General features: G+C 46.5%; 2 protein-coding genes across 10 annotated transcripts in view; one reads left to right on the plus strand and one right to left on the minus strand.

Annotated features, from left to right (window-relative positions):
* Nucleotides 1–2,053, plus strand: part of MNT (MAX network transcriptional repressor) — a 62,708-nt gene extending 60,655 nt beyond the window's left edge. For both annotated transcript variants that reach the window (XM_028708084.2, XM_028708083.2), the window contains one exon: nucleotides 873–2,053. In XM_028708084.2, the coding sequence (XP_028563917.2) occupies nucleotides 873–1,591 (719 nt within the window). In that variant the 3' untranslated portion in view covers nucleotides 1,592–2,053. The remainder of the gene's footprint in view (nucleotides 1–872) is intronic.
* A 5,376-nt stretch (nucleotides 2,054–7,429) lies between these two features.
* SGSM2 (small G protein signaling modulator 2) overlaps nucleotides 7,430–23,444 on the minus strand; it is an 84,746-nt gene continuing 68,731 nt past the window's right edge. For 7 of the 8 annotated variants that reach the window (XM_077919839.1, XM_077919837.1, XM_077919835.1 and 4 more), the window contains 9 exons: nucleotides 22,250–22,378; nucleotides 18,413–18,589; nucleotides 17,154–17,558; nucleotides 15,678–15,802; nucleotides 15,254–15,336; nucleotides 13,890–13,999; nucleotides 11,972–12,068; nucleotides 11,270–11,437; nucleotides 7,430–9,350 (listed from right to left, as the gene is read on the minus strand). In XM_077919839.1, coding sequence (XP_077775965.1) covers nucleotides 9,262–9,350; nucleotides 11,270–11,437; nucleotides 11,972–12,068; nucleotides 13,890–13,999; nucleotides 15,254–15,336; nucleotides 15,678–15,802; nucleotides 17,154–17,558; nucleotides 18,413–18,589; nucleotides 22,250–22,378 — 1,383 coding nt within the window. In that variant the 3' untranslated portion in view covers nucleotides 7,430–9,261. The remainder of the gene's footprint in view (nucleotides 9,351–11,269; nucleotides 11,438–11,971; nucleotides 12,069–13,889; nucleotides 14,000–15,253; nucleotides 15,337–15,677; nucleotides 15,803–17,153; nucleotides 17,559–18,412; nucleotides 18,590–22,249; nucleotides 22,379–23,444) is intronic. The other variant, XM_077919836.1, reaches the window with a different exon arrangement.

A 23,444-nucleotide genomic window follows, 5' to 3' on the forward strand; every position in this document is an offset into this window, starting at 1 on the left:
TTTGCAGCTGTCAGCAGGGCAGTGGGGTGGGGTAAGTGAAGAGAAGCTGCAACAATGAACTGTAAAGCTTTTCACTGCTCCTGCTCAGGCTGCAGAGAAAAAAAACATGGTGGTTCCTGAAATCCATTCCGATTTTAGAGATAAAAAAGAACTGATATAATTCTACAGGATGTGGCATTAGTGTGTGAAAACAGTCGCGATTCAGTGATCCTCAGGCACGCACCTCCAGAGGGTGGAGACGCCAGGCATCTTCGCTTGGTCCCAAGCAGTCGATAGCCTTGAACAAAATGTGCCTCTTTTCAAACACAGAGCAAGTACTATGGAGATAACGGAGTTATACAAAATACGGACTGTTGAAAAAGATGCAGTAGAAAAGGTTTGATAATAGGACCCATGCGAAAGGGAAGGTGGGAAGTCCAGATATTCGGAGCAATCTTTAAATGTGGGTGGGTGTGGTTGCATTGTTAGAATTTTATATTTGTAAAATCAAAAATTATTTCCAAAAAAATTAAAAATTTCAAACATGTACAGTGGACGCTCGGGTTGTGAACGTGATCTGTGCGGGATCCACGTTCGCAACCCACAGCGGCACATCTGCACATGCGTAGGTTGCCATTCGGCGCTTCTGCACATGCGGAAAGCGTGATTTAGTGCTTCTGCGCACGCGAGGGTTGCCATTCAGCACTTCTGCGCATGCGCAAAGGATGATTTAGCGCGTCTGCACATGCGCGACCGCCGAAACCCGGAAGTAATCCATTCCGGTACTTCTGGGTTTGGGCGGTCCGTAACCCGAAAAAACACAACCCAAAGCGTCTGTAACCCGAGGTATGACTGTAATAAATACATGTGTCCCCGTTTTGTCCTCTCCACAGAGGGTGAAGACAACATGGACGAAGACATGGAAGACGACCGGCCGGCGAACTCCTTGCCGAAGCTGTCCCACCGCCAGCACCCCGAGCTCTTGAAGGCGGTGCCCCCCATCGCCGCCTCGCACCACCCGTCCGTCCTGCCTCTGGCCCAGAAGCACGCCCCTCCTCCTCCGCCACCGCACGCGCAGCCCCCCCTTCCGCCCCAAGCGCTGGTGCCTCCCCAGGCCATCGTCCCCGCACAGACTCACCTGGTGGCGGCCTCCACCGTTCAATCGACTGTTATCGCCCACACGGCCACCACGCATGCCTCCGTCATCCAGACTGTCAACCACGTCCTGCAGGGGCCACCGGCCAAGCACATCGCGCACATCGCCCCTTCCTCCGCCTCCAGCCCGGTCCAGCTCACGGCCGCCGCCCAGCCCATCGGCCACATCACGGTGCACCCAGCTGCCCTCAACCACGTAGCGCACCTGGGCCAGCAGCTCCCCCTCTACCCACAGCCCGTGGCGGTCAGCCAGCCGGTGGTCAGCCACATCGCCCACACCATCTCTCACCAGCAAGTGAACGGGACGGCCGGCCTGGGGCAGCCGGCCGTCATGGCCAAGCCGGCCGTCGGGACTCAGGTGGTGCACCACCCGCAGCTGGTGGGGCAGACGGTCTTGAACCCCGTCACCATGGTCACCATGCCTTCGTTCCCAGTGAGCACCTTGAAGCTGGCTTAGGGACCGCCGGGCGCCCGGCCGAAACTCCATACATTCCAAACTGCGTGCCCCCCCCGTTGTGAAGTGAGGAGGGAGGAGGAAGAAGAGGGAGGAGGAAGAGGGGAGGGTGCAACAGGTCTGGGGAGGAGGGGGGTGGGGACAGGAAAAAAAAGATTAAAACACACAACACACGCGCTGTTCTTTTCTTCTTTCTCCTCCCGCTTTCCCCTTTCTTGATTTCTTATTAGGCAACCTGGTAATTGAGAAAAACCAGGTCCTGCTACTGCACTTGAATTTCCCCCAATCAGAACATTTAATGAACAGTCCTACATAGTGATTATTAATCCCCCCCCTTTTTTTCCATGTAATCAACGAAGTATGACTATAATAATGTTCTTAAGACATTTTTTCCCCTTCCCTCCCCCTACCCCGTTTTATTTTTATTTTTTAAAATGTGTTGCTTCTTTGTAGGTTTGTTTTTTTTTTTTAAAAAATGGCTGATCTCTTTATGGAGAGACTTTGCATAGATTAAGAAGAGGAAGAAGAAGAAGAGAATCATAGAAATATATATATTATATATTTATATATATATCTACCTGCCTATAGCTACATATATATATAAATATTGTTATCAAATGAAGGCCGTTGAGAAGGCTGATTTCTTTTTTTTTTTTCCTTGCAGGAATATTAGACACGTTAACAGAAAATTTGAAAAAAAAAACAAAACAAACAATAATCTCTTCCTTTTGGAAAGAGAAGACAGAGTTATCCTTTTTAAATGAGCATCTTTCAAAGACAGATGGTTTGGTGGACCAGGGTAAAACCATATTTAAAATAAAAAAAACCATACGCGACATGTTGCAGTATTTTTTCCTTTCCGTATATTTGCATTTCAGTTCAACCATCAATAATCACTGTGACTTGTTACTGGCATTTTAAGGAAACCCTCTGTCTAATAAAAGGAGAGAGAAAAAATTGCACACAACTGGATTTTTTGTTGTTGTAATTCCTAAATTACTCACTGTGTTCGCCTTTGTCCCTTTTCTGCTTTTTAATTATTATTTTTAAACATGCATGATTTGCAATAACGTTACTTTCTCTCTGCATGGATTGAGGGTGGGGGGCAGTCGAATTCTGCTGCTGTGTATTCAACCCAGCTGAGGTTGCCATGGCCCCATTCAGATTACTGGAAGAGATAATCAAGTCATGCCCAGGAAGCGGACATTGGGATCAGAGACTTCAGTGGGGTTTATGGTGCCTCGATTTCCCCTCTGAGATGACAACCTCATAAGTTGCTGCATTTTTCGATGTGTTTTCAAAGCCTAGGGCCTAAACAGGTTGAAAGCGAAAATAAAGAGCCGCTGGATAGTAGAAAGGGACACCTGGTTGACCCACATTCCCTCTGAAGATGAGGACCATGCTGTGCCTTACTCTCGGATCTGTGGCTGCGGGGAGAGTTGAGAATTCCCTGCCAAGTACCCAGTGGCCTCAATGTGTGGCTTTCGTTGTTGTTGTTCCTGGTTTTTTTTTTGGGGGGGGGGGAATGGGATGCTTCCTCATTCAACTTTGACCTGCCAGGCATATTAACCTTAGAAGAGTGGAGTTTTTTAGGGAAGGAGCCCGGCCCAGTGGGACCTGGTAGGAACAAAGCAAGGCTCTTCAACATTTCTGCGGGGGGGGGGGGGGAGAGGCTTTGGCTGGTTGCCTCTGAGGCGGAGCCTCAAGAACGCGGAAGGCGGAGCTATGAGCAGCTGAAAACAAGCTCCTCCCACTCTTGCTTTTGGCTCCTCCCCTAGATAGAATAGTACTCATTTCCTTGGAGATTCTGAGTAGGTCAAATTTTTGGGTCAAACCCTAAGACAGAATTTTAAAATGCCAGGCTTGGTTTCCTTCCCAGACACCGCTGAACGATTCAAATGGCATGTGTAGTCTTCTTTCAAATTACAGTGGTACCTCGGGTTAAAAACTTAATTCGTTCTGGAGGTCCGTACTTAACCTGAAACTGTTCTTAACCTGAAGCACCACTTTAGCTAATGGGGCCTCCCGCTGCTGCTGCGCCGCCAGAGCACAATTTCTATTCTCATGCTGAAGCAAATTTCTTAACCCGAGGTACTATTTCTGGGTTAGCGGAGTCTGTAACCTGAAGCGTATGTAACCTGAAGCGTATGTAACCCGAGGTACTACTGTACTTCTTTCTTTTGAGGGGGCTGTAACATTGTTGTTCCAGATTTTGGAGCTGGTGGGGAGGGGAACATGATAGAATTGTATGAAGTTAATGTGTGTCCTGTAGAAAATGGATCGGGAAATGTTTTTCTCCAATTCTCATAGTGCCGGAATTCGTGGACATTCATGAAACTCAGTGCTGACAGATTTGGGACAGGCCAAGATGACTACACACAGTGTGTAGTTGAACTAGGGGTTTGGTTCCCACAAGAGGCAGTGATGGCTACCAAAAAAAGGATTCATGGAGGATAATGCTGTCAGTGACTACTAGCTGCGATGGTTGCTTCAGTATGCTTGTGAATACCTGTTCGTGGAAACCACGAGAGGAGAGAGATCTCTGTTGTACTCAGGTTTTGTGCTTCCCAGATACCTGGTTTGCCACTGAGAACAGGAGGCTGTGCTAGATAGGCTCCTGGCCTGATCCAACAGGTCACCTGGGTTCTTACAAAGTAAGAGATGCTTCCTTTCTCCCCCCTCTCTGCTGCTGTGTATTCACCCAGTGAAATTGGCAGTAGATTCAGAAAGCCACACTCAATGCAGAAATCACTTAAAGGGACCCCTGACCATTAGGTCCAGTCGCGGATGACTCTGGGGTTGTGGCGCTCATCTCGCTTTACTGGCCGAGGGAGCCGGCATACAGCTTCCGGGTCATGTGGCCAGCATGACTAAGCTGCTTCTGGCGAACCAGAGCAGCGCACGGAAACGCCATTTACCTTCCCGCCGGTGTGGTACCTATTTATCTACTTGCACTTTGAGGTGCTTTTGAACTGCTAGGTGGGCAGGAGCAGGGACCGAGCAACGGGAGCTCACCCCGTCAACGGGGATTCGAACCGCCGACCTTCTGATCGGCAAGTCCTAGGCTCTGTGGTTTAACCCACAGTGCCACCTGCGTCCCTAGAAATCACTTGGGGCACTGGAATACCATGAGTGCTGGGTTTAAAATGAGATAAGATTAATTTGTGGAGGTTAGATCTAGTGGCCGAAAGCCATGAAAGGGGAGTGGGGGCCGGATTCTGATTCAGGACAGAAATTCTGAATACCAGTTGCTGAGGGGAGGGGACAGGCAACAACAGCCCCTTATATTCACCTCTGTGGTTACCTGTTCCGTTGCAGAGGATCTGTCATAGATGCGTTCAGAGTTGCTCAGAGTTTTGCTAGAGCCCTAGACTCTTGACTCTCAGGGTTGTGGGTTCGAGGCCCACGTTGGGCAAAAGATTCCTGCGTTGCAGAGGGTTGGACTAGATGACCCTCGGGGTCCCTTCGAACTCTTGCAATTCTATGTGCCACTTCTCAGTGCCGCTGATTACCACCCATTCAAGGATACAGTCCACTATAGAAAAGGACCTTAATATGGTAAGTCCAAAGTTCTGTTCTACCTATTTTGGGGAGATGCATCCAGGCATGTGACACACTTATGGGGTACCTACAGGTCATATGTCATTGGCAGCTGGTGGGGCCAAAGGCAAGGAGACGGACAGTAGGTGGCGTCGGAGCCAACCAATTCTACTTCTGCCCCCATCCTCCCCTCTGCTGAGTTCTCCAAGGGCGACCCAGAGACTTCAGAAGGAAACTGACGGGCAATGCCAACGCCTGGACAGGTTGTAAGTAAGGTAGTCAGGTGAGGGCAAACCAATTGGTAAAGGTAAAGGGACCCCTGACCATTAGGTCCAGTCGTGGCCGACTCTGGGGTTGCGGCGCTCATCTCGCTTTATTGGCCGAGGGAGCCGGCGTACAGCTTCCGGGTCATGTGGCCAGCATGACTAAGCCGCTTCTGGCGAACCAGAGCAGCGCACGGAAACGCCGTTTACCTTCCCGTCAGAGCGGTACCTATTTATCTACTTGCACTTTGACGTGCTTTCGAACTGCGAGGTTGGCAGGAGCAGGAACCGAGCAGTGGGAGCTCACCCCGTTGTGGGGATTTGAACCGCCGACCTTCTGATCGGCAAGGCCTAGGCTCTGTGGTTTAACCCACAGCGCCACCCGCGTCCCTCCAATTGGTACATTTGCCCAAATAGACCAGCCTCCATGGTCAGATGTTGCTTTCTTGCTTTAGTTAGAGCAGAGCCACATTGAAGGAGGCAAGGATGAGATGCAGGCTGCAAGGTTGTCCACTTTAACCTGGGAATAAACATCTGCTTCACTGCTAGTTTGGGCTGCATGAACAATGGTGCACTGAATGGAGATCCTTCTAACATTTTGCAGGATGCTAGTATGTGAATGTACCATGTTTGGTTGGGCGGGGGGACGGGGACGGGAACCTGGACAGAGAAGAGGTGGGTGTATCCTGGCAGAGAGAGTATGTCTGGCCAGGACCCTGAAGCAGAGCCCTGTGCAAACAGTAACATTTTGTTGCAGAGACGCCTGGTCTTTCCTAAGCATCTATTGCAATGGGGATAGCCTGCCACCTAGTGCCAGCATCTGTGATTGCATAACTGCATTAAGGCTGCACAGAAATAGTAATACGCTCCGAGCCTGTGCTGCAATGAAATGTTGCAATCTGTGATGAGCGCTTCTGGCTAGGCTGCCAGCCATACTTGCCTCCTGACAGTCCATCCCACCCCTCTCCTTATTTTCCTATTTCAGATGACTGCTGTGCATGCTTAGTCCTCGTTAAGCTGTTAAGAAAACTGGAGAGACTTTTTTGTTGCTACTTGGGTGGATTTCAGTATTCCCTTGAACATGCTGGCCTCTCCTGTTTGTGGCTCTGCTTTAGGGATGCGATGTCTATTTTAAACAGCAAGCTGCATCCGCTGAAGTCACCTGGCAAAGCTCTTTTTCCTCCTCCTGTACATCCAGCTCAAGGTTTTCAGGGAAGTGGTATGGGGGCTGTTCGGTCACTGCCAAGAACAGTATGCTGGCCTAGATAAGCCAGTTTGCTTTGGTTGGCTCAAGCAGGACTCTGGTATGATGACCTCAGGGTTGGACTACTGCATTGCGCTCTGCATGGGGCTGCCTTTGAAAGCGGCCTTCGAGGAGCGCAGAACATGGCCGTCCTGGCGGCTGACACAATTCGAGTCAAGCAGATCATAGAACCACCAGTGCTGTCGAAACTGTGATTGACAATTCAAAAGACTGCTTTTGAGCAATAGAGCTCATTACAGCTCAGGACCATGATATCTTCTGGAACACACCTCAAGATATGAACCTGCCCAGATGTTTAGACCTCCTTCTGAGGCCATTTTCTATGTCTCCCTCTGAGGGAAGCATGGAGGGTGGTGACACAGGAAAAGGGCCTTTTCAGTGGTGGCTCCCTGTCTCTGGAATGCTCGCCACAGCGAGATGTTGTTTGTGGCTACCAGTGTGGGGGCCAAACCTTCCTGTGGCTGCTTATTATGGGGGTTGTTTTGTTACATTTTTATAGTATGAGCCATTTATATTAATATATTTAAATGTGCTGGAGTCTCGCTGGAGACTTTTGGTAACAAGCAACAAACAAGAATAAGAAACTACAATAATTTGAATGGAGTCTCCATTGTTAGAGGTTATGACCCTTGTTACCAAAGGAAGCAGTTGCTTGTTCACTGTAGGAAGATGTAACTTTTGGTCTGAGGTGGCAAAGTCACACTTCCATTCTTACAGGGTCATTGTTGTCGTTTTATGAGCGACAAAGAAAACTTTTTACTCATTAGAAAAAGCTTTGACAATATGTATTTTCTTTTAATCCATTGGTTGCACTTAAAAGATAAATAAACTCTTGAGCAATAAAGAAAATATTCTGCTCCTGACAAAAATAAGGCAGTACACAATATTCATAAAATACTATTATGCAGAAACATTATAATAAACAGGTACAACAAAGTTTGCACAGTTAAATTCGTTAATTTTTTTGTTGTTTTTGGTTGTGTTTCCTTTTTCTCTCTCTCTGTGTTTTTTTACATAGTAAAGTGTCGTATATAATACATTCTCCAAAAATGTAGTGCACTGTGTTTTCATTTTTAAAACATGGATGAACCCATCAGGTTTTAAAGGGTGTTTTGGGGATTTTAAAGACTTCTTCACCTTTCAACTGAATGAAGATGCACACAAAATCGGAAAAGCGGTTTCCTCGCCTGCGACACTGTCTGGCAGAACCATGCATGTTTCGAACACTTAACTTGGCACAAGGAAGAAAGAGAAAAAACAACAGGACTAAGGGACAAACCGTGTGAGCATGCCAGCATTAGCCAAAAAAAGAGAAAGAGTCAGTTTCCTGATTTAAGACTTTCCCCTCTATTGCATTCCAAGGGAAAAGGAACAAAACAAACCCAACTAGCTGGAAGTCAGCGATGCTTTGGGGGCTAGCTGCCCCACCTCCCATGTCTGTTTCTCCAGCAGTTAAGAGTACTGGGTTAAATCCTGCAACGGTCTATATAACAGAAAAAGCTGAAGAACAACGAGGCAGCATAAAAACTGAAAGATCCTCAAACAGGCAACGGAGAAGGAAACCAGGGCAAGTATACATAATTATTTCATGCATTTGTAGAATTCAGCACCTCGTTGGGCTCCACAGTTTGGCTGGCTGGTTGGTTGCTCTCTTTTTTAAAATAAAAATAAAAATCAAGGTTCTTAGCCCTCATTGTTGTGCAGAAAAAACCGGGACTACCTGCCTGCTGCCCTCCTTTTTCCACTATTATTCGGTGAGCTTTCTCTGTCCGTGGCTGGTTATCATGGTTTCCCCGTTCAGGGCCAAACACTTCAGGATAAAATGCTTCATAGGGGTGACATAAGTAGAGGGAAGCCTGTTTTTTGGCGCTTAACTTCCACAGAGCTTCCGCCGTGCCGCAAACGCTGGGAGGAGATGGGGCCCTCCGGTTTGCAGACGAGCTTCAGAGAAATACAGGCTCATTTCCCGGCATAAAGTCCTTGGTCTATGCGCAACCTCAGAAGGATGCCCCACCTCGGTCTATGCCCAATCTCGTCACAGAATTTGGCGCAGCTTGTCATAGATGCTGCTCGCTTAGAACAGGGAGGTGCTCTTGAAATACTGGCAAGAAGGTGGGGCATCGGGAAGGATCTCCTGTAGGTGGGTTCAGAGACAGACAACGCCTTGCACACATTACAGTGGGGGGCACACACACCAGTCTCCCTTCTGCCCATGCTCGCCACCCTTTGACCATCCCAGTGCTGGGAAACTCAATTAACACAACAAACGAAAGACACACAAATATTTTTTGGCCCTGAAATACAGAGTCTGCAGTGAAGACTCTCGTGTGTGTGCACACACACACACCAACACACAACCTCAACTCCTGGTGGGAAGCCACCTTGTTTTTCCAGTGTGCTTTTTCTTCTCCTGGAAAGAACTCTCTCAGGTATTTACAAACATTATTACATGGAAGAAGATGCCAGTAAACCATTAATTGAAGTGACAAGTGCAGGCAAATTCTCGTTCCCCCTTCCTCCCCCTAAAAGGGTGCAGGCCGGGTTGCAGTTGTTGCTGCTGCCGTCGCCTCAGGCAAACCCTCAGAGTTCCTCCTCTGTGTCCGCGCTCACTTGTTCTCGATCAGCGTTTGCACTTTGCAGACCAGATCTCTCGCGATCTTCAGGATCTCCTGCGCGTTGTGGTGCTCTGCCATTTCTGCACGAAACACACAACAGAAGTAAGAGGAGGGGGAGGACCAGTAGTACGAGGGGCCAGAGGCAAAAGTGAGTGGAGGAAGCTGAGATTGCCTGGGAGTATGCACTATTGGCCAAAATTGTGGAAACCATTTGGAAAAAGTGCATTTCTGAGGTTTGTTGGCTCAGCACCATTATTATTATTATTATTATTATTATTATTATTATTATTATTATTATTAATAATACCATAAAATTATATATCAATGGAAAGATAATTTAATGAAGAATGCAATGCAACAAAGTTTGTTCACTTATCTGTATTCTATCAAAAGTTATAGCCATATAACCTAAAAAAGGAAGCACAACTAAGTGTTTGATATGCAGCTTTTTTTTAGTTGATATGCAGTTGTGCTTCCTTTTTCAAACCTCAGAAATACACTTTTCCCAAAAGGTTTCCACAGTTTTGGCCACTAGTGTAGATATCAGCTCCTTGTTTTTGTTGTTGCTGTTTAGTCATTTAGTCGTGTCCGACTCTTTGTGACTCCAGAGCACGCCAGGCACTCCTGTCTTCCACTGCCTCCCGCAGTTTGGTCATGTTTGTAGCTTCCAGAACACTGTCCAACCATCTCATCCTCTGTCATCCCCTTCTCCTTGTGCCCTCAATTTTTATATCAACTCCTAACGAGCTCAATTGACCAGTTAGCTAAGCTCTCACTAGAGGAATATGCAGCAAAACCTTGTTTGGGATAAGACTATTCCAGCCCCATTACTTGCACACTTGCAACTTAGAGGACCAGAGCTGTCCATGTAAAATAGATTAATTTCTTCTTGCCGCAGTCAAGTTGCGGTTACCCAGCCCACCTTGCCAAATCACAATAGTCCATAGCATAGTTTTCTGGACTAAATTTGGCAATGGAGTTCTGGATGCTTTAACTGAAGCACCACGTGCTCATGTAGTGGCCATGTTAAAACTGCCTGGCACCCTTGGGTCGAGATGGCCTTCTAAGTGTTTCTTATCAGTTAAAAACGCTGAGCCAAAACAGCTGCTCTTCCAGCTCCAGTTCCCCAATTAAAGATATGGCTGTTAAGCCCACACAGAAAACAGATAAAACAGATACGCTCCTTGCCTGCATGTACCGATTCACATTAACCACTGAGCTATCTTCACCTGGAAACTACAAAGAAAAACCCAACAGCCCCATTTTCGGAAAAGTTCCATTTCAAGGAAAATGCTAGACTAGGACGCTGACCCTGCTGAGATGCAAAGTGTGCCTTTTTCTTGTTGCACAGCAACACTCCATCATCACAGGAGCCCCTTCTGTACTCTGGTGCAGTTCATCCCAGAAACAAGTTCACAGATTCAGTTTGAGATGAGAATAATCAGAAAGGAAAACATCGCTTTATTTCCAAGTGGAAGCCTCGTACCTGCCGTTGCTCAGGCATTTTAAGAAACAAAACAAACAACCAAAAAATGATTAGAAGAAGCGCAGTTTTGAAAGTTGCAGCCTGCTCTCTTGATTCAAGGTGGCAACGGGTTGTATCCAAAAACAGACAAATGTTTGCTCCTGGATCTCAGAAACCATCACACCAAATTTGGTGACAATCTCGAGTTGTTCTGAAAGGTTTGGTCCGCCGCCTTGATTCAAAATGGTGTGTGGCAGTATCTGAACACAGACAAAAACCTGCTCCTCTGTCTCAGGAACTATCATGCCCAACCACAGAGAAGAGGTGGAAAAATAGGCAGCTTTCCAAAATACAGATGATCAGGACTGAATTCTGATCTGCTCCTGTCCTCCCTCTGCCCAAATCCCTTGCTTCCTAAACAAACAAATGAAAAGCTTTCCCTAAATGCCCGCAATCTTAAACCGAACAACATCGAAGTCCTTGAAAAAAGAATAGAAAAAGAGAGTGAAATTGCATTGAGCTCGGCTCCCTTACCATTAAAAAACTTGATGATATCAGTAAAGTCCATGTTGTTATCGCGAATAATCTCTCGGTAGGCCTCTACCAGTGCTAAGGCAATGAAAAGGACAAAATGTTCTGAAGAGATGTGCTTTGCTGCCCAAATAACTTCCCACACTGTAAAAACATCCTCGTACAACAATTCTGAAGGGAAGGAACAAACATTGCAGAGAGCATCCAGTTACTCAAGCGCATCATGGTCACAACAGTTTTCTTGACGACATTAATCCCCCCCCCACTGCCCTCCCCTGGGGGAAAAATTAAGACTACAGTGGTACCTCGGGTTACATACGCTTCAGGTTACAGACTCCTCTAACCCAGAAATAGTACCTCAGGTTAAGAACTTTGCTTCAGGATGAGAACAGAAATCGTGCTCCGGGGGGCGTGGCAGCAGCGGGAGGCCCCATTAGCTAAAGTGGTGCTTCAGGTTAAGAACAGTTTCAGGTTAAGAACGGACCTCCAGAACGAATTAAGTTTTTAACTCGAGGTACCACTATAATAAAAATAATCTCTAATGGCATCTTTAGACTTGGAGGGGTCACTTGCCGGGGATGCTGTTGCTGCGTTCTGAAATGGCAGAATCTGCACTAAGCGCATGTTGGGGTCAGACTAGATCACCCCCAAGATGCCACCCAACCCTTTTGGTTCCATGATCAATATGTGGCTCAAGCATCTTACCTCTCTTAAAATCCAGCAGGAACCAGCGGTAGCAAAAGTAGAAGTGAGTGTAATCCCCGTTCTGGTGCATCAGTTCAAAGAGTTCGGAATCCAGAATCTTTGGGGGGAAATGTGAAAACAACAACAACAACAACACAGAGACAAAATGAGTTCCAGTTTTAAATATTTGACAACACAGATATCCAAAAGACAATACAGCTGTGCAATCAGGGGCTTGCAAGGTCTCAGGATTTGGGATTTGGGAGCAGGCCACACCTCCCATGGCCTGACCGTCAGGTGAGATTATTGGGCCTCCAACCCAGAAGGGAGAGGAGGTGGGGAGCTCAAGGCAGAAGGAGGTAGGACACTTGATTCCTAAGGTGCCACAAGGCTTTTTTCGGTGAAGGGGCTGCAGCTCAGGGTCCGCATCAGAACCTGGCAACCTTTGGCAGATGATGGGCTCCCAGCTGGCCACCACATTGAAACAGAATCCCAGCCAGGTGCTCCCACTGGCACTGGGGGCCATCTCAATTTCCCACAATGCCCTTCTTCACACATTCTCTCTCTCTCTCTCTCTCTCTCTCTCTCTCTCTCTCTCTCTCTCTCTCCTTCTCTCTCTCCCTCTCTCTCTCTCTGTGCCACTCTCCTTTACAATCTCCTCTCTTTCCACCCTTTGGCATCCCTTCTTCCCCTCACACAAACCCCAGTCAACCATCGTTCATTATCTCTTCCAGCCAAGCGCATTATCTCTTCCAGATTTAAGTTTGCAGACACCTCCCTGCCCTAACGCTCCCTTCTTCCAGACCTGCTGGCCTGATCTCATGCATGTGTCTACTCAGAAGTAACGTCCCAGGGAGGCATTTGAGCTGCCTTCACAACACTGCTGCAGAGCTTTCCCCCTTTTAGGGAGATGCGCTGAAAAATCAGAAGAATTGCACGGTTCCCATAGGAACTGGCCCCCTGCCCAGAGACAGCAGAGGTGGGGAGCTGCTCCAGCTCCTCCCTCCCCACCGTCCTCAGCTCTGGGCTGCCAGGTGTCCAGAGAGGAAACTGAGCAGAGGATGCCCATCTGCACTCAGATGCCTGACCACGGAGTGTGCCAGCTAGAGCATCTTTCCAAAGGATTCTAGGCCACTCTAGCTGCCACGCTCCGTGATTGAACCTCCTCTGTGCAGGGATAATGGGAAGAAATGGGAGACGCCACGCTTGTGAGCTGGGAATCAGATACAGTATGTCTGAGAGCCTCTGGATTTTTACCCATGTGCTGATAGGGCCCAGAGGGAGTGCAAATGGGCAGCAGTGATGCCATCCTGCCCAACGGCCCAAAATCTGCAGCCAGCGCCACTACAAGATCAACAGCAGGGCCATTGGACAAATGGGATGTCTGTCCCAGCATTCTTCCAGGAGACTGAAGGAGGGATCAAGCCTCATTTGGCCTTTAAGTGCCAGGCAAATTCTGTGCCATTGACTAAGTCTGCCAACCTGGCGCCCAACAAATGTTTGAGACTACAACTCCCATTAGCCAGAGCTTGCTGGGGGTGATGGGAACACAGAAAACTGTCTTATATCGGTGGCTGGGTATTGATCCATGTAGCTCAGGATTGTCTACAATGATTGGGAGCAGGATTTCAGAGAAGCGTCTCCCGTTTCTACAGAAGATGCTGGGGATCACTCCCAAGGCCTTCTGCACATGCTCTATGGCCCCTGTAGTCAAAAACATCTGGAGAGCACCAGCTGCACTAAAGTTTTGGGGGGTGGGCTTTAATTGTGGGCAGCAAATCATTGGTTTAGTGCTGCTGTTTGGGTGGATTGTATTTAATTTGGTTTCAGTCTTTAGTTTTGTGCCCATTTTAATTTTGCTAAACTGCCTTCACCTTCAAACGAACGGAACAGGACAGCTAAACATTTTTTTTTTTAACATAGGCATGCAAAGCCCCACCTGGATCAAGGACCTCATGTTTGCAAAATGTGTGTCCATGGCACCTCCGTTAGGGAAGTTTTGACTCATTCTCTTCATGAGATGGGTGAAGCAACTGTAAGCCAACTCGTCTGAAATCAAACGCAGACAGATGTTAATTTAAAAAAAGAACAGTGAAGCAATGCTTTTTAAAGAGTAAATCTGCTTTTTAATCAAGAAACAGTGCAATCCTATTATACATGTTTACTCAGATGTAAGTCCTACTGTGTTCAATGGGGCTTATTCCCTAGTGTTTAAAGTTGCAATCTAAGGCTGAAATCCTAACCCCACTTGCCTAGATGTAAGCCCCATTTAATTCAATAGGACTTACTTCCGAGTAGACATGCTTAGGCTTGAACTATGAACCAGCACATCCATCAGTTGTATTCAAAAAAATATTTATTGATACTTGCCCATAGATATACAAAAAATCATACTCCATGCAAAGTATCTATTATATAATACACAGAAAATAAATGCTTGATCTAAAAAGGAATGGAGGCAGAAAGAAGAAGAAATAAATAAAGGAAGACAGAAAAAAAGGGAAAGGAGAGAGAAAAGAATAAAGAAAGATAAAAGACTTTCAGTTCTCTGTCCTGCAGCTAAATATAGTATTCACTCATTAACATCCAACCATTCTGCCTTCTGTATACCAATATTTCTTCAAACTTCAATTCCAGATATTACAAGTTCATTTTCTCTCTCACACAAAAAAAAGTCCATCAATCAGTTGTATTTAGAATAAAATTGTGTCAGGGCCAGGGGCCAAGTCCAGCCAACTGGTGTCTCCATAACTGGGCAACTGCAGGGCATGGGCCAAAATCAGCAGAGTAATGGAAGTTCATCTTTGTGTAGAGTACAAAGGAGTAAAACACACAGGCAGAGTTCTTCAGTAAAAGTTTACTGAGGTTTTTAAAAGCATACAGAAACTTGCTGGAATCCCCAACAAGGCAAAAACCTCGGCAGAAGCAAAAACACATGGTATATACAGAAACCAAAATAGAGAGAGAAAAAGAAGACGATGAAGAATTCAGGCAGCGCTCAGTGGCAGGTTTATATCTCTGTCTCTAAGCACTGACCTTGAGTTCTTACAGGACTCTAAGAATAACAACAGCTGTGGACATGCTTTGTCCAGAAAGCACGAGAATATTCTAGTAACTTCTAGTAAATCCAGGAAGATTCTGCATCCACCCCTGATAAATGGAATAATCAGAAAAGGTGGCTTTGGGACAGCTTACGTCATTCTAAGCTAAGGTAAACTGTGGATTAGCATGAACGTGCAACTGTGATATAAATGAATATATATTTTTATATGGGGCTGCACAGATACCATGAAGACTTCTAACCTTTGTCGAGTATAACCATGAGTGGAGCCAGGAGGTCACACATTCCTTGGACGTAGCCAACGTCTAAATGTTCCCAAACGTAACTGCAACAGAGGGAAGAGAAATGGAGTCATACGCTTGAAACGTCTCTTAAATGAGCTGCTTCCGGTTAAAGGGCAAATTTGCAAAATGCAGCTTGGTTCAGCCAAAACAAACTAGGATCTGGAGGAAGGTTCTCAAGAAGCTTCTCTGAGCTTGGAACGTCCTCCTGAAAATTTGAATTCTTATTCTCCTAACCGGGTTCTTGAACCATATCATCGTTATTCGCTTCTGTAGCTCTCCCAAGCTCCGCCCCTTGCTCCAACAGGCTCCGCCCTCAAACTATCAGGCTCCACCTCTGCTGAATCCCAGACTCTGCGCCTGGCAGCCTCCCGGTTCCATTTACCTGCACATAATGTTCCGTAGTTTCTCCAGGTTCTCAGCGGTGAAATACCAATAATTCCGATCACACCTCTGTACATCTTTATCGATTCTGTGCAAGTTTAAGGCAACAGTGTCCAACATTTCTATCTAGAAGATACAAGCACACGTCACAGAGGTGTTGCTGAATAAAACACGACTTCTCTGTTGCAATCTGATATTTTGGAAAGTGGCGTGTGTTTTAAACATACACACACACACACACACACACAAACCACTACTAATTTTTATTTATTCTAATCATCATTGATTTATTAATTGCCTTCTGTAATGGGGGAAAGAGAGCAAAAAAAGGCTTTTAACCACCACCACCCAAAAAAACCTAAGAGGTTCAAATGCATTTTTCATTGCATTTCATTCTTTCTCCACAGCCAACATGAGGACTAGTATCTTAGAATTCCTTTGGGAATTCTGTGTGGGACCTACTCAGTTCTGCAATTCAGTGTGATTGATGCAGATCTGTCAAAACATAGCCTATGGAGGTCCCCCCTGGACCAGGTCTAAGGTTCCCCAACTTTGAGCTAACACAGGGGTTGTCAACCTGGTCCCTATCTCCCACTAGTGGGCGTTTCAGGATTCTAGGTGGGCAGTTGGGGGTTCTACGGCACAAGCTGAATCCTCCTTCCATCAAGCACTGGTGGGCGGTAAGAAATTTTTACCATCAAGAAAGATGCATTACTGGGTGGTAGGTACAAAAAGGTTGACTACCCCTGATCTAATGCATCCCAGTCCTTTATTTACATCAGGAACACGGCTTACTTCATTCTGTGTTCAAGTGCAAAAGCAACCCTTGTGAGGAGACAGCAAATCAACTGGGCCCTTTTCTCCCATAAAAACACCCATTTGCTGAGCTCTTCAACGGAGGCTCTGCTTCAGGCACCCTTGATTATTGAGGCCACTGGGCACGGGGCCTTCTCTGCAACAGCACCCCAGTTATGAGCACATACTCCTCAACCTGCAGAACTTACAGAGTCATTCCTCTAAGCAACACTATATTGCTTTAGATGCCTGCTGAGAATTCTTCCGTTGAGGCCTGCCTATCCAGACTCAAGATTGAGATGCTTATATTCCTTTTCGAAAGTTTTCTTGATTTTTAGCTTTGTTAAAATACGTTCAGCTTTGTTTAACTTTGCAATATGCCCTGCCAAAAAAGAGGGCATTGTTTTAAGTTCGGGGGAAAAGAGAGGGCAGGAGATGGCAGGGCCCAATGAAACAGACCTAAAGGATTCAGACTTTTTGGATCAGCAAAATGCAGTATTGGGGACTGTCCAAGAGAGTAGGATGGAAGAGTGAAGCTGTGGCTCTCTCTAGATGCTGTTGGGACTCCAAACCCCATCAGCCTGAGCCAGCAAGGCCAATGATCAGGGATGATGGGAGTTGTAGTCCGGCAACATTTGAAGGGCCACAGCTTGCCCATCTCTACAGGGTCCCTCTTACCTACCGTATAAGACGCAGAACACACAGATATGGCCTCCTCTGCAGGTTCCTTACAGTCCATCTGGGAAGAGAGCTGTTCCTCAGCTACTAACTCCTGGGGTTCCGAGCCCTTGGCTTGAGGATCCTGGTCGGAATCTTGCCTCTGTGGATCGGAGCCAGCTTCCTCCTCGGCCCCGTCCTCAAAGCAGACACTCTGCCCGTCATCAATGCTGGACAGGATGCCCGACGTGACGGAGTAATTCCGGGAGGACGGGAGCCCGGAGTCGGGGGAGTCAAATTCTACCGACTGCTGCTGCTCCACAGCCACAATGACTGTTGGCGCATCGCTGCAGCCCCCGGTCAAAGATGGGTCTTCCTGAACCTTCAGGTCTCGCTCTACAGAGTCCATTTCATCGACGGATATAAACACCTGAAGGGCAAGATGTTTATCATGAAAGGAAGGAAGGATTAAACGAACACAGCAGGAATGTGAAGGTCTGATGCACCACCTGATATAGTTGGAAGAACTGGACACGGAGGAAGGGGTGAATTTCTTTCATGGGCACAAAACACCCCATGTATGAGATAAGGCAAAAGGTGCAAAGCTGCAAGGTCAGCCAAGCCAGTCGCTATGGCAAGGGCCCAGTACCATCTATATAAGTGATTAAGGCATGGCAGCTCATTTGTCAGTCCATGAGTCCCGCCCATGAGTCAGAGTCTGTATTACGTCTTGGAACTGCCGGAGCAACAGCAACCCTTTCTACTTGTATATATCTGTATCTGTATCTGTATCTGCAAAGGCTACAAGCTGTATGTATATATCAACGTCTGGAACTGTATTGCTGAAGCCTTATCTTCCGCAGCAGTAAACTATTTTGGAGCCTAAAACTGCCATGGTGTGGTGACTGGAACTTGGATGACAAGCGCCACAGAAATATAATAAATCAAATCAAAATCAAATCAATCTGCTGGGGGAGAGGCTGCAAGCAGGCTGTGGATGGGCCTAGATGGGGGGGGTCCAGAGCAGAGCCAGTGATGGGCAGGGTACCCTGTTCCCTCTCCCTCTCTGTGCCACCTCTTTCTCCCCATTCCCATTCCCTTCCTTTGCACCTGCATGAAACTAGGCCAAGGGCCAAATGAAATTAAGCCTCAGGCCAACTGGGGCTCTCAGGCCTCTAGTTGCTGACCCCTGGACTAGATTGATGGACCTTCGGTCTGACCCAACAAGGCCCTCTGCATTATGTCACAGCAAAGAGGTATGTAGAACAAGGCACATCGCCTTACATCGTTGCTGATGGTGGAGTCCCTGTGGATCAACCGCTGGACATGGCTGTCTATGCTGCTGCCGGAGGAGAATTTGGTGGCCGTTTGAGACTCCTTCTCCCGAAGCTTCACAATCACCTCGCAGGCTTTCCACTCGGCCATCACTTTCTGATACCTGAGCGCAATTTCCTCGTCAACCTTCAGAAAGGAAGGGGGAAAAGGCTGTCAGGAAGTCATCTCTGGAAAGGTCTTGGGAAACCTCTGCAGGTTTTCATTTAAATATATATATCTATATTATTTTAAAAATAAAAAAATACAAGTGCATAGAGTGAGGTAAGACACACAAAAAGGAAAGAAACAAGAAATAGTACCCATGTAGAAAACACAACAGAACAAATAAAAAATATATATTGTGTACATTACCAAAAAAGAGGGGGTTCTGAAAGGTTTCCACAACAGGGAAAGCTAAGGCTCTTCAGACGATGCTGGACTACAACTCCCATCAGTCCCAGCCTGCCTGGCCAGTATTGAGGGATGATGGGAATTGTAGTTCAGCAACCTCTGGAGGGCCGCAGGTTCTCCACTCCTGCCCTAGACAACAACCTTAAGCCAAGTACCCTTGTTAACACTGTTGAAATTAACTCGCAAGCTTTCTCAGAGGGCTTTAAATGAAGCCTTAACTTCCCCTCAGGTGCCTTTCAAATCTTCTGAAGTCTTCACTCTAGTCCAGGATCTTCTGTTTCCTCAGCTCCACCACAATCCATCACCACTGCAGCCTCAGCTCTCCCAAAAGCGACAGCGGGAGTCTTGCACGTCTCTCCTGCAGCAATTCTTAGCTTTTTCTCCCAAGTCAGGGATAGGGAGCCTGTGGCCTTGCAGAGATTACTGGATTATAACAGGGGCGGCCCAGCCCATTTCACCGCCTGAGGCAAAACAGGAACGTGCGGCCTCCTGCTACCTCAGCCCTGAGTCACGTGGTGGCAGCTTCCAGCAGAATCTCATTGGAAACCACTGCTGGCACTTTCCCTCACTTCTATGGTGGCAGCGGCAGGTCAGGCGCCGACCCACAGGATTTTGCTGCCTCATGGACCAATTGGCCACGTTGATGGGAGTTTTGAGTCCCAAACGCCCCTGAATTATAAACTCGTCTTGCGCATGCGCACCCGAGGTTCTGGTGGGAGAGAAGGGGGCCCAGGGTTGGGCAACATCGCCAAATGAAAGCTTTCAGAACCCTACCTAAGAATCGCTCTTTGACTTGCCACTAATCTTATCTTAGCTGCAAGAAAAAGACTTTGAGGAGGGAGCTAGCAGGCTGGGGAAAAGAGGCAAATTGTCCTCCTCCTCCAGACTTTATCTGCACACTTGTTTCTGGCCAAAAACCCCAAGGTCACGCTGACCTTGCAGCCTGCAGCTGTTCCCATTTCTCTCCTGGGACAGAAATGAGAAACTTCAGGACTCTGCAGATGATCATTCATTTGTCATGAGCATCTTAACCTCCGACAGTGAGCTCTGGGTAGATTCTTCCTGTTGCACATCTATTGTCGATTATAACCATCGTTTGTCAGTCCCACCTAGGGAATAATTACATTTTGGTTCGCTGTAGAGAGATGCTGGAGGGTTGCATACACATTGTACTTTCACTGATATGTTGTTGTAGCGAGCATTACCTGACGTTTTCAGAAGGTACAATTAAAATTATTTGGTTTTCAGGAGCGGTTCATGTGCTTTTTATATTTTAAACAATTCATTATTTTAATTCACAACCCTGGAGATAAATATAAGCACAAGCTGGGTCTGCACAGCGACCCACACTTTTTGCTATTTTCAGGAGTGCTGCTCAGAAGCAGATCCCCTACCTTATCTCTTGTAGGGGAAGGAAACCAGCAAGACATCACCAAACCCACTCTAGGAGACTGGTGCACCCTCAGGGAAACAATTTCTACGTTACCTCTGGGGGGCGGGTAAATGTTTTGATGCCAAAAAAATAACACAATTCTCCTGTTGTTTATGTGGTTTTCTAATCAAACACAAATTTACCAAGCTAAATGTTACCCCATCACGAAAATAATGCCAGGTTTGAATTCCCCACACTCAAAAACCTAATTTTAAGACTCCTCACTGAAGAAATTTGCAAAAAGTAAGTTTCGCTCCCTAAAATGACATACCCTAATACACAATGAGGCGGCTTTGTTAGGCCTGGTCTCTTCAGGGTACAGTCTTGTTCCTGGACTGTAACTCTTCAGACTGGAAGCAGAAGGTTTCTCAGCCCAACTTAGTGGTGCTGTGAGCTGAACCTGGGGTGTTCTCTGTGCAGGGCTCTGAGACGGAGCCAGCAAGAAGCCACAGTGAACTCCAGACCCGGCTAGCATTAGTGCTAAAGTGATGGGGCAGGACAAATTAGGAGGAAGGAGACTTGCCAAAAGTTCCAAAGTGTAGGTGCTGCTTCTCTGAAAGATTGGGGGATAAAAAAACCAAAGAAGGGTGGGGCTGAAGGGCTACAGCCCTTGGGGTTGGGCTAGATGACCCTTGGGGTCCCTTCCAACTCTATGATTCTAACCCCTTTGTATCTCAGTGGTTCCCGCCCCTTGGGGGGTATTACCCAAGGGGTTGCCTAAGTGGTAAGGGGGCAGTGGGCGTAAATGACTCTCAGGCTTTGAAAAGCTGTTATCGCTGGATCGAGGTCATCCATTTTGTTGAATTAATTAATTTAAACAGGTTTCAAATGCATTTTGAATAAATGTGCAGCTAATTGTCAGCGTTTTGTATTTTATTGCATCATTATCTTCCTTAATGGGTTGTGCAGAATGGAATTCTGAATAATGCTTTTTAATAGGATTGTTGTTGTTGTTGTTTAGTCGTTTAGTCGTGTCTAACCCTTCGTGACCCCATGGACCAGAGCACGCCAGGCACTCCTGTCTTCCACTGCCTCCCGCAGTTTGGTCAAACTCATGCTGGTAGCTTGACTGTCCAACCATCTCGTCCTCTGTCGTCCCCTTCTCCCCTCAATCTTTCCCAAAATCAGGGTCTTTTCCAGGGAGTCTTCTCTTCTCATGAGGTGGCCAAAGTATTGGAGCCTCAGCTTCACGATCTGTCCTTCCAATGAACACTCAGGGCTGATTTCCTTAAGAATGGATAGGTTTGATCTTTTTGCAGTCCATGGGACTCTCAAGAGTCTCCTCCAGCACCATAATTCAAAAGCATCAATTCTTCGGCGATCAGCCTTCTTTATGTTCCAGCTCTTACTTCCATACATCACTACTGGGAAAACCATAGCTTTTACTATACGGACCTTTGTCGGCAAGGTGATGTCTCTGCTTTTTAAGATGCTGTCTAGGTTTGTCATTGCTTTTCTCCCAAGAAGCAGGCGTCTTTTAATTTCCCGACTGTGTCACCATCTGCAGTGATCATGGAACCCAAGAAAGTAAAATCTCCCACTGACTCCATTTCTTCCCCTTCTATTTGCCAGGAGGTGATGGGACCAGTGGCCATGATCTTAGTTTTTAATAGGATAGGGATGTGTTTATAGAAGCAAGGGAATGGGGCACCAATATAGTTTGAGAACCACACTGCCTTATCTGGTGAACCTGTTCCAGAGGATGCATCTAGGACCAAGCCTCCCTAGGGAAACCGAGGTTGGCCTTGTCTGCTGGTGCACACAGCACGGGATTGCTGGCAAAAGTTCTTCTGCAACCCTTTGTAATTCAAAATGCCCATGGTGGAACTGAGAGCACAATTGAGACACTTTGCCGTTGAACCTCCCTGTCTTAACAGCATCTTCAAGGACCACTCCTTCCCCCACACCCACAAAAAAAGACCAGGTCGGTTACCAAGCATCTAAATATAACCTGAAGTACCCACCCGGCCCATCTCCTTCTTGGTCATGCCAAACTTGTAGTGTCCCAGCAAGAACGGCCACACCTCCTTCCGAATGTCGTGCTGCACCCCACCATAGTAAACTCGCCGGAGGAGCTCCAACTCCTTGTAATTCTGAGCCAAAGAAAGGAGGGAGAGAGATTTGTTTTATTATTATTAATATTATCATTATGAAGACTATTACAATGAGTTAAAGTAGAAAAAGAAAGAAAAAGAATACATAAAACCTTTTAAAACAACATGACAGTAAAATATAATTAAAATTACTCTATAACATATATGTAAATGGATGAACTTACTGTTTCCCTCAAATATACATTGATTCCTAGGTCACAATGGTTTCAATAAATACCGTATGTTCCAAATATCATTGCATTTTCCCACACATCTGTCTGAAAGCGATCTGTTAATGGGCTGCAAAAGTTGTCACATCTTCTGTCCATTGACTGAAAGAGGCCATATTTTCCTCTTTCCAATGTATCAATATCAATCTTTTTGCAGATGTAAGGGCACAGAGAATCCATTTAACTTGCCCAATTGCCAAGCCCCATATATTAGGTATATAATTTAAGCTAATGCTATCTTGGGAGGAAATTTTTAACTCTTTCCTCATTATCATAACAAAATAATTAAAAAAACAATTCCAGTAGTAGCTTAGACACCTTTGTTTTGACTACGGCAGACCAACACAGCAACCTACTTGTAACTCATTATCATACTTATACAACCAAATATTTTCTTCCAAAAATTTGCCAGCATCTAACACTGTATAAACATGAGTTTCAAAGAAGCATAGCTGCAGAAAAAAATAATGCAGTGACCCCAAACTGAATGTTGAAATCCTGCACAGAGCAGGAACGAACTCCCTGCGTCATCAGGAAATATGTGTGCTGAATTTGACTTTAGAATCGTAGAACTGTGGAGCTGGGACACTCAGAGTCATCTAGTCCAACCCCCTGAATTGCAGGGATCACAACCACCTCTCCACCTGCTGCACACCTGGCTTGATCTGTGAGGCAGGTGGTCATGGTTTAGAGATGGGAAGGCCTAAGAAAAAATGTGAAGAATTTGGGGGGTGGGTCCTAATTTGAGCAGTGGGCCCCGAAAAAACCCCCCAGAAGGGTGTGTGTGGCTAGTATTAATAATATTAATTTATTACAGTGATACCTCGGGTTACAGA

The sequence above is a fragment of the Podarcis muralis genome, chromosome 15, assembly GCF_964188315.1.
Source record: "Podarcis muralis chromosome 15, rPodMur119.hap1.1, whole genome shotgun sequence".
NCBI lineage: Eukaryota > Metazoa > Chordata > Lepidosauria > Squamata > Lacertidae > Podarcis > Podarcis muralis.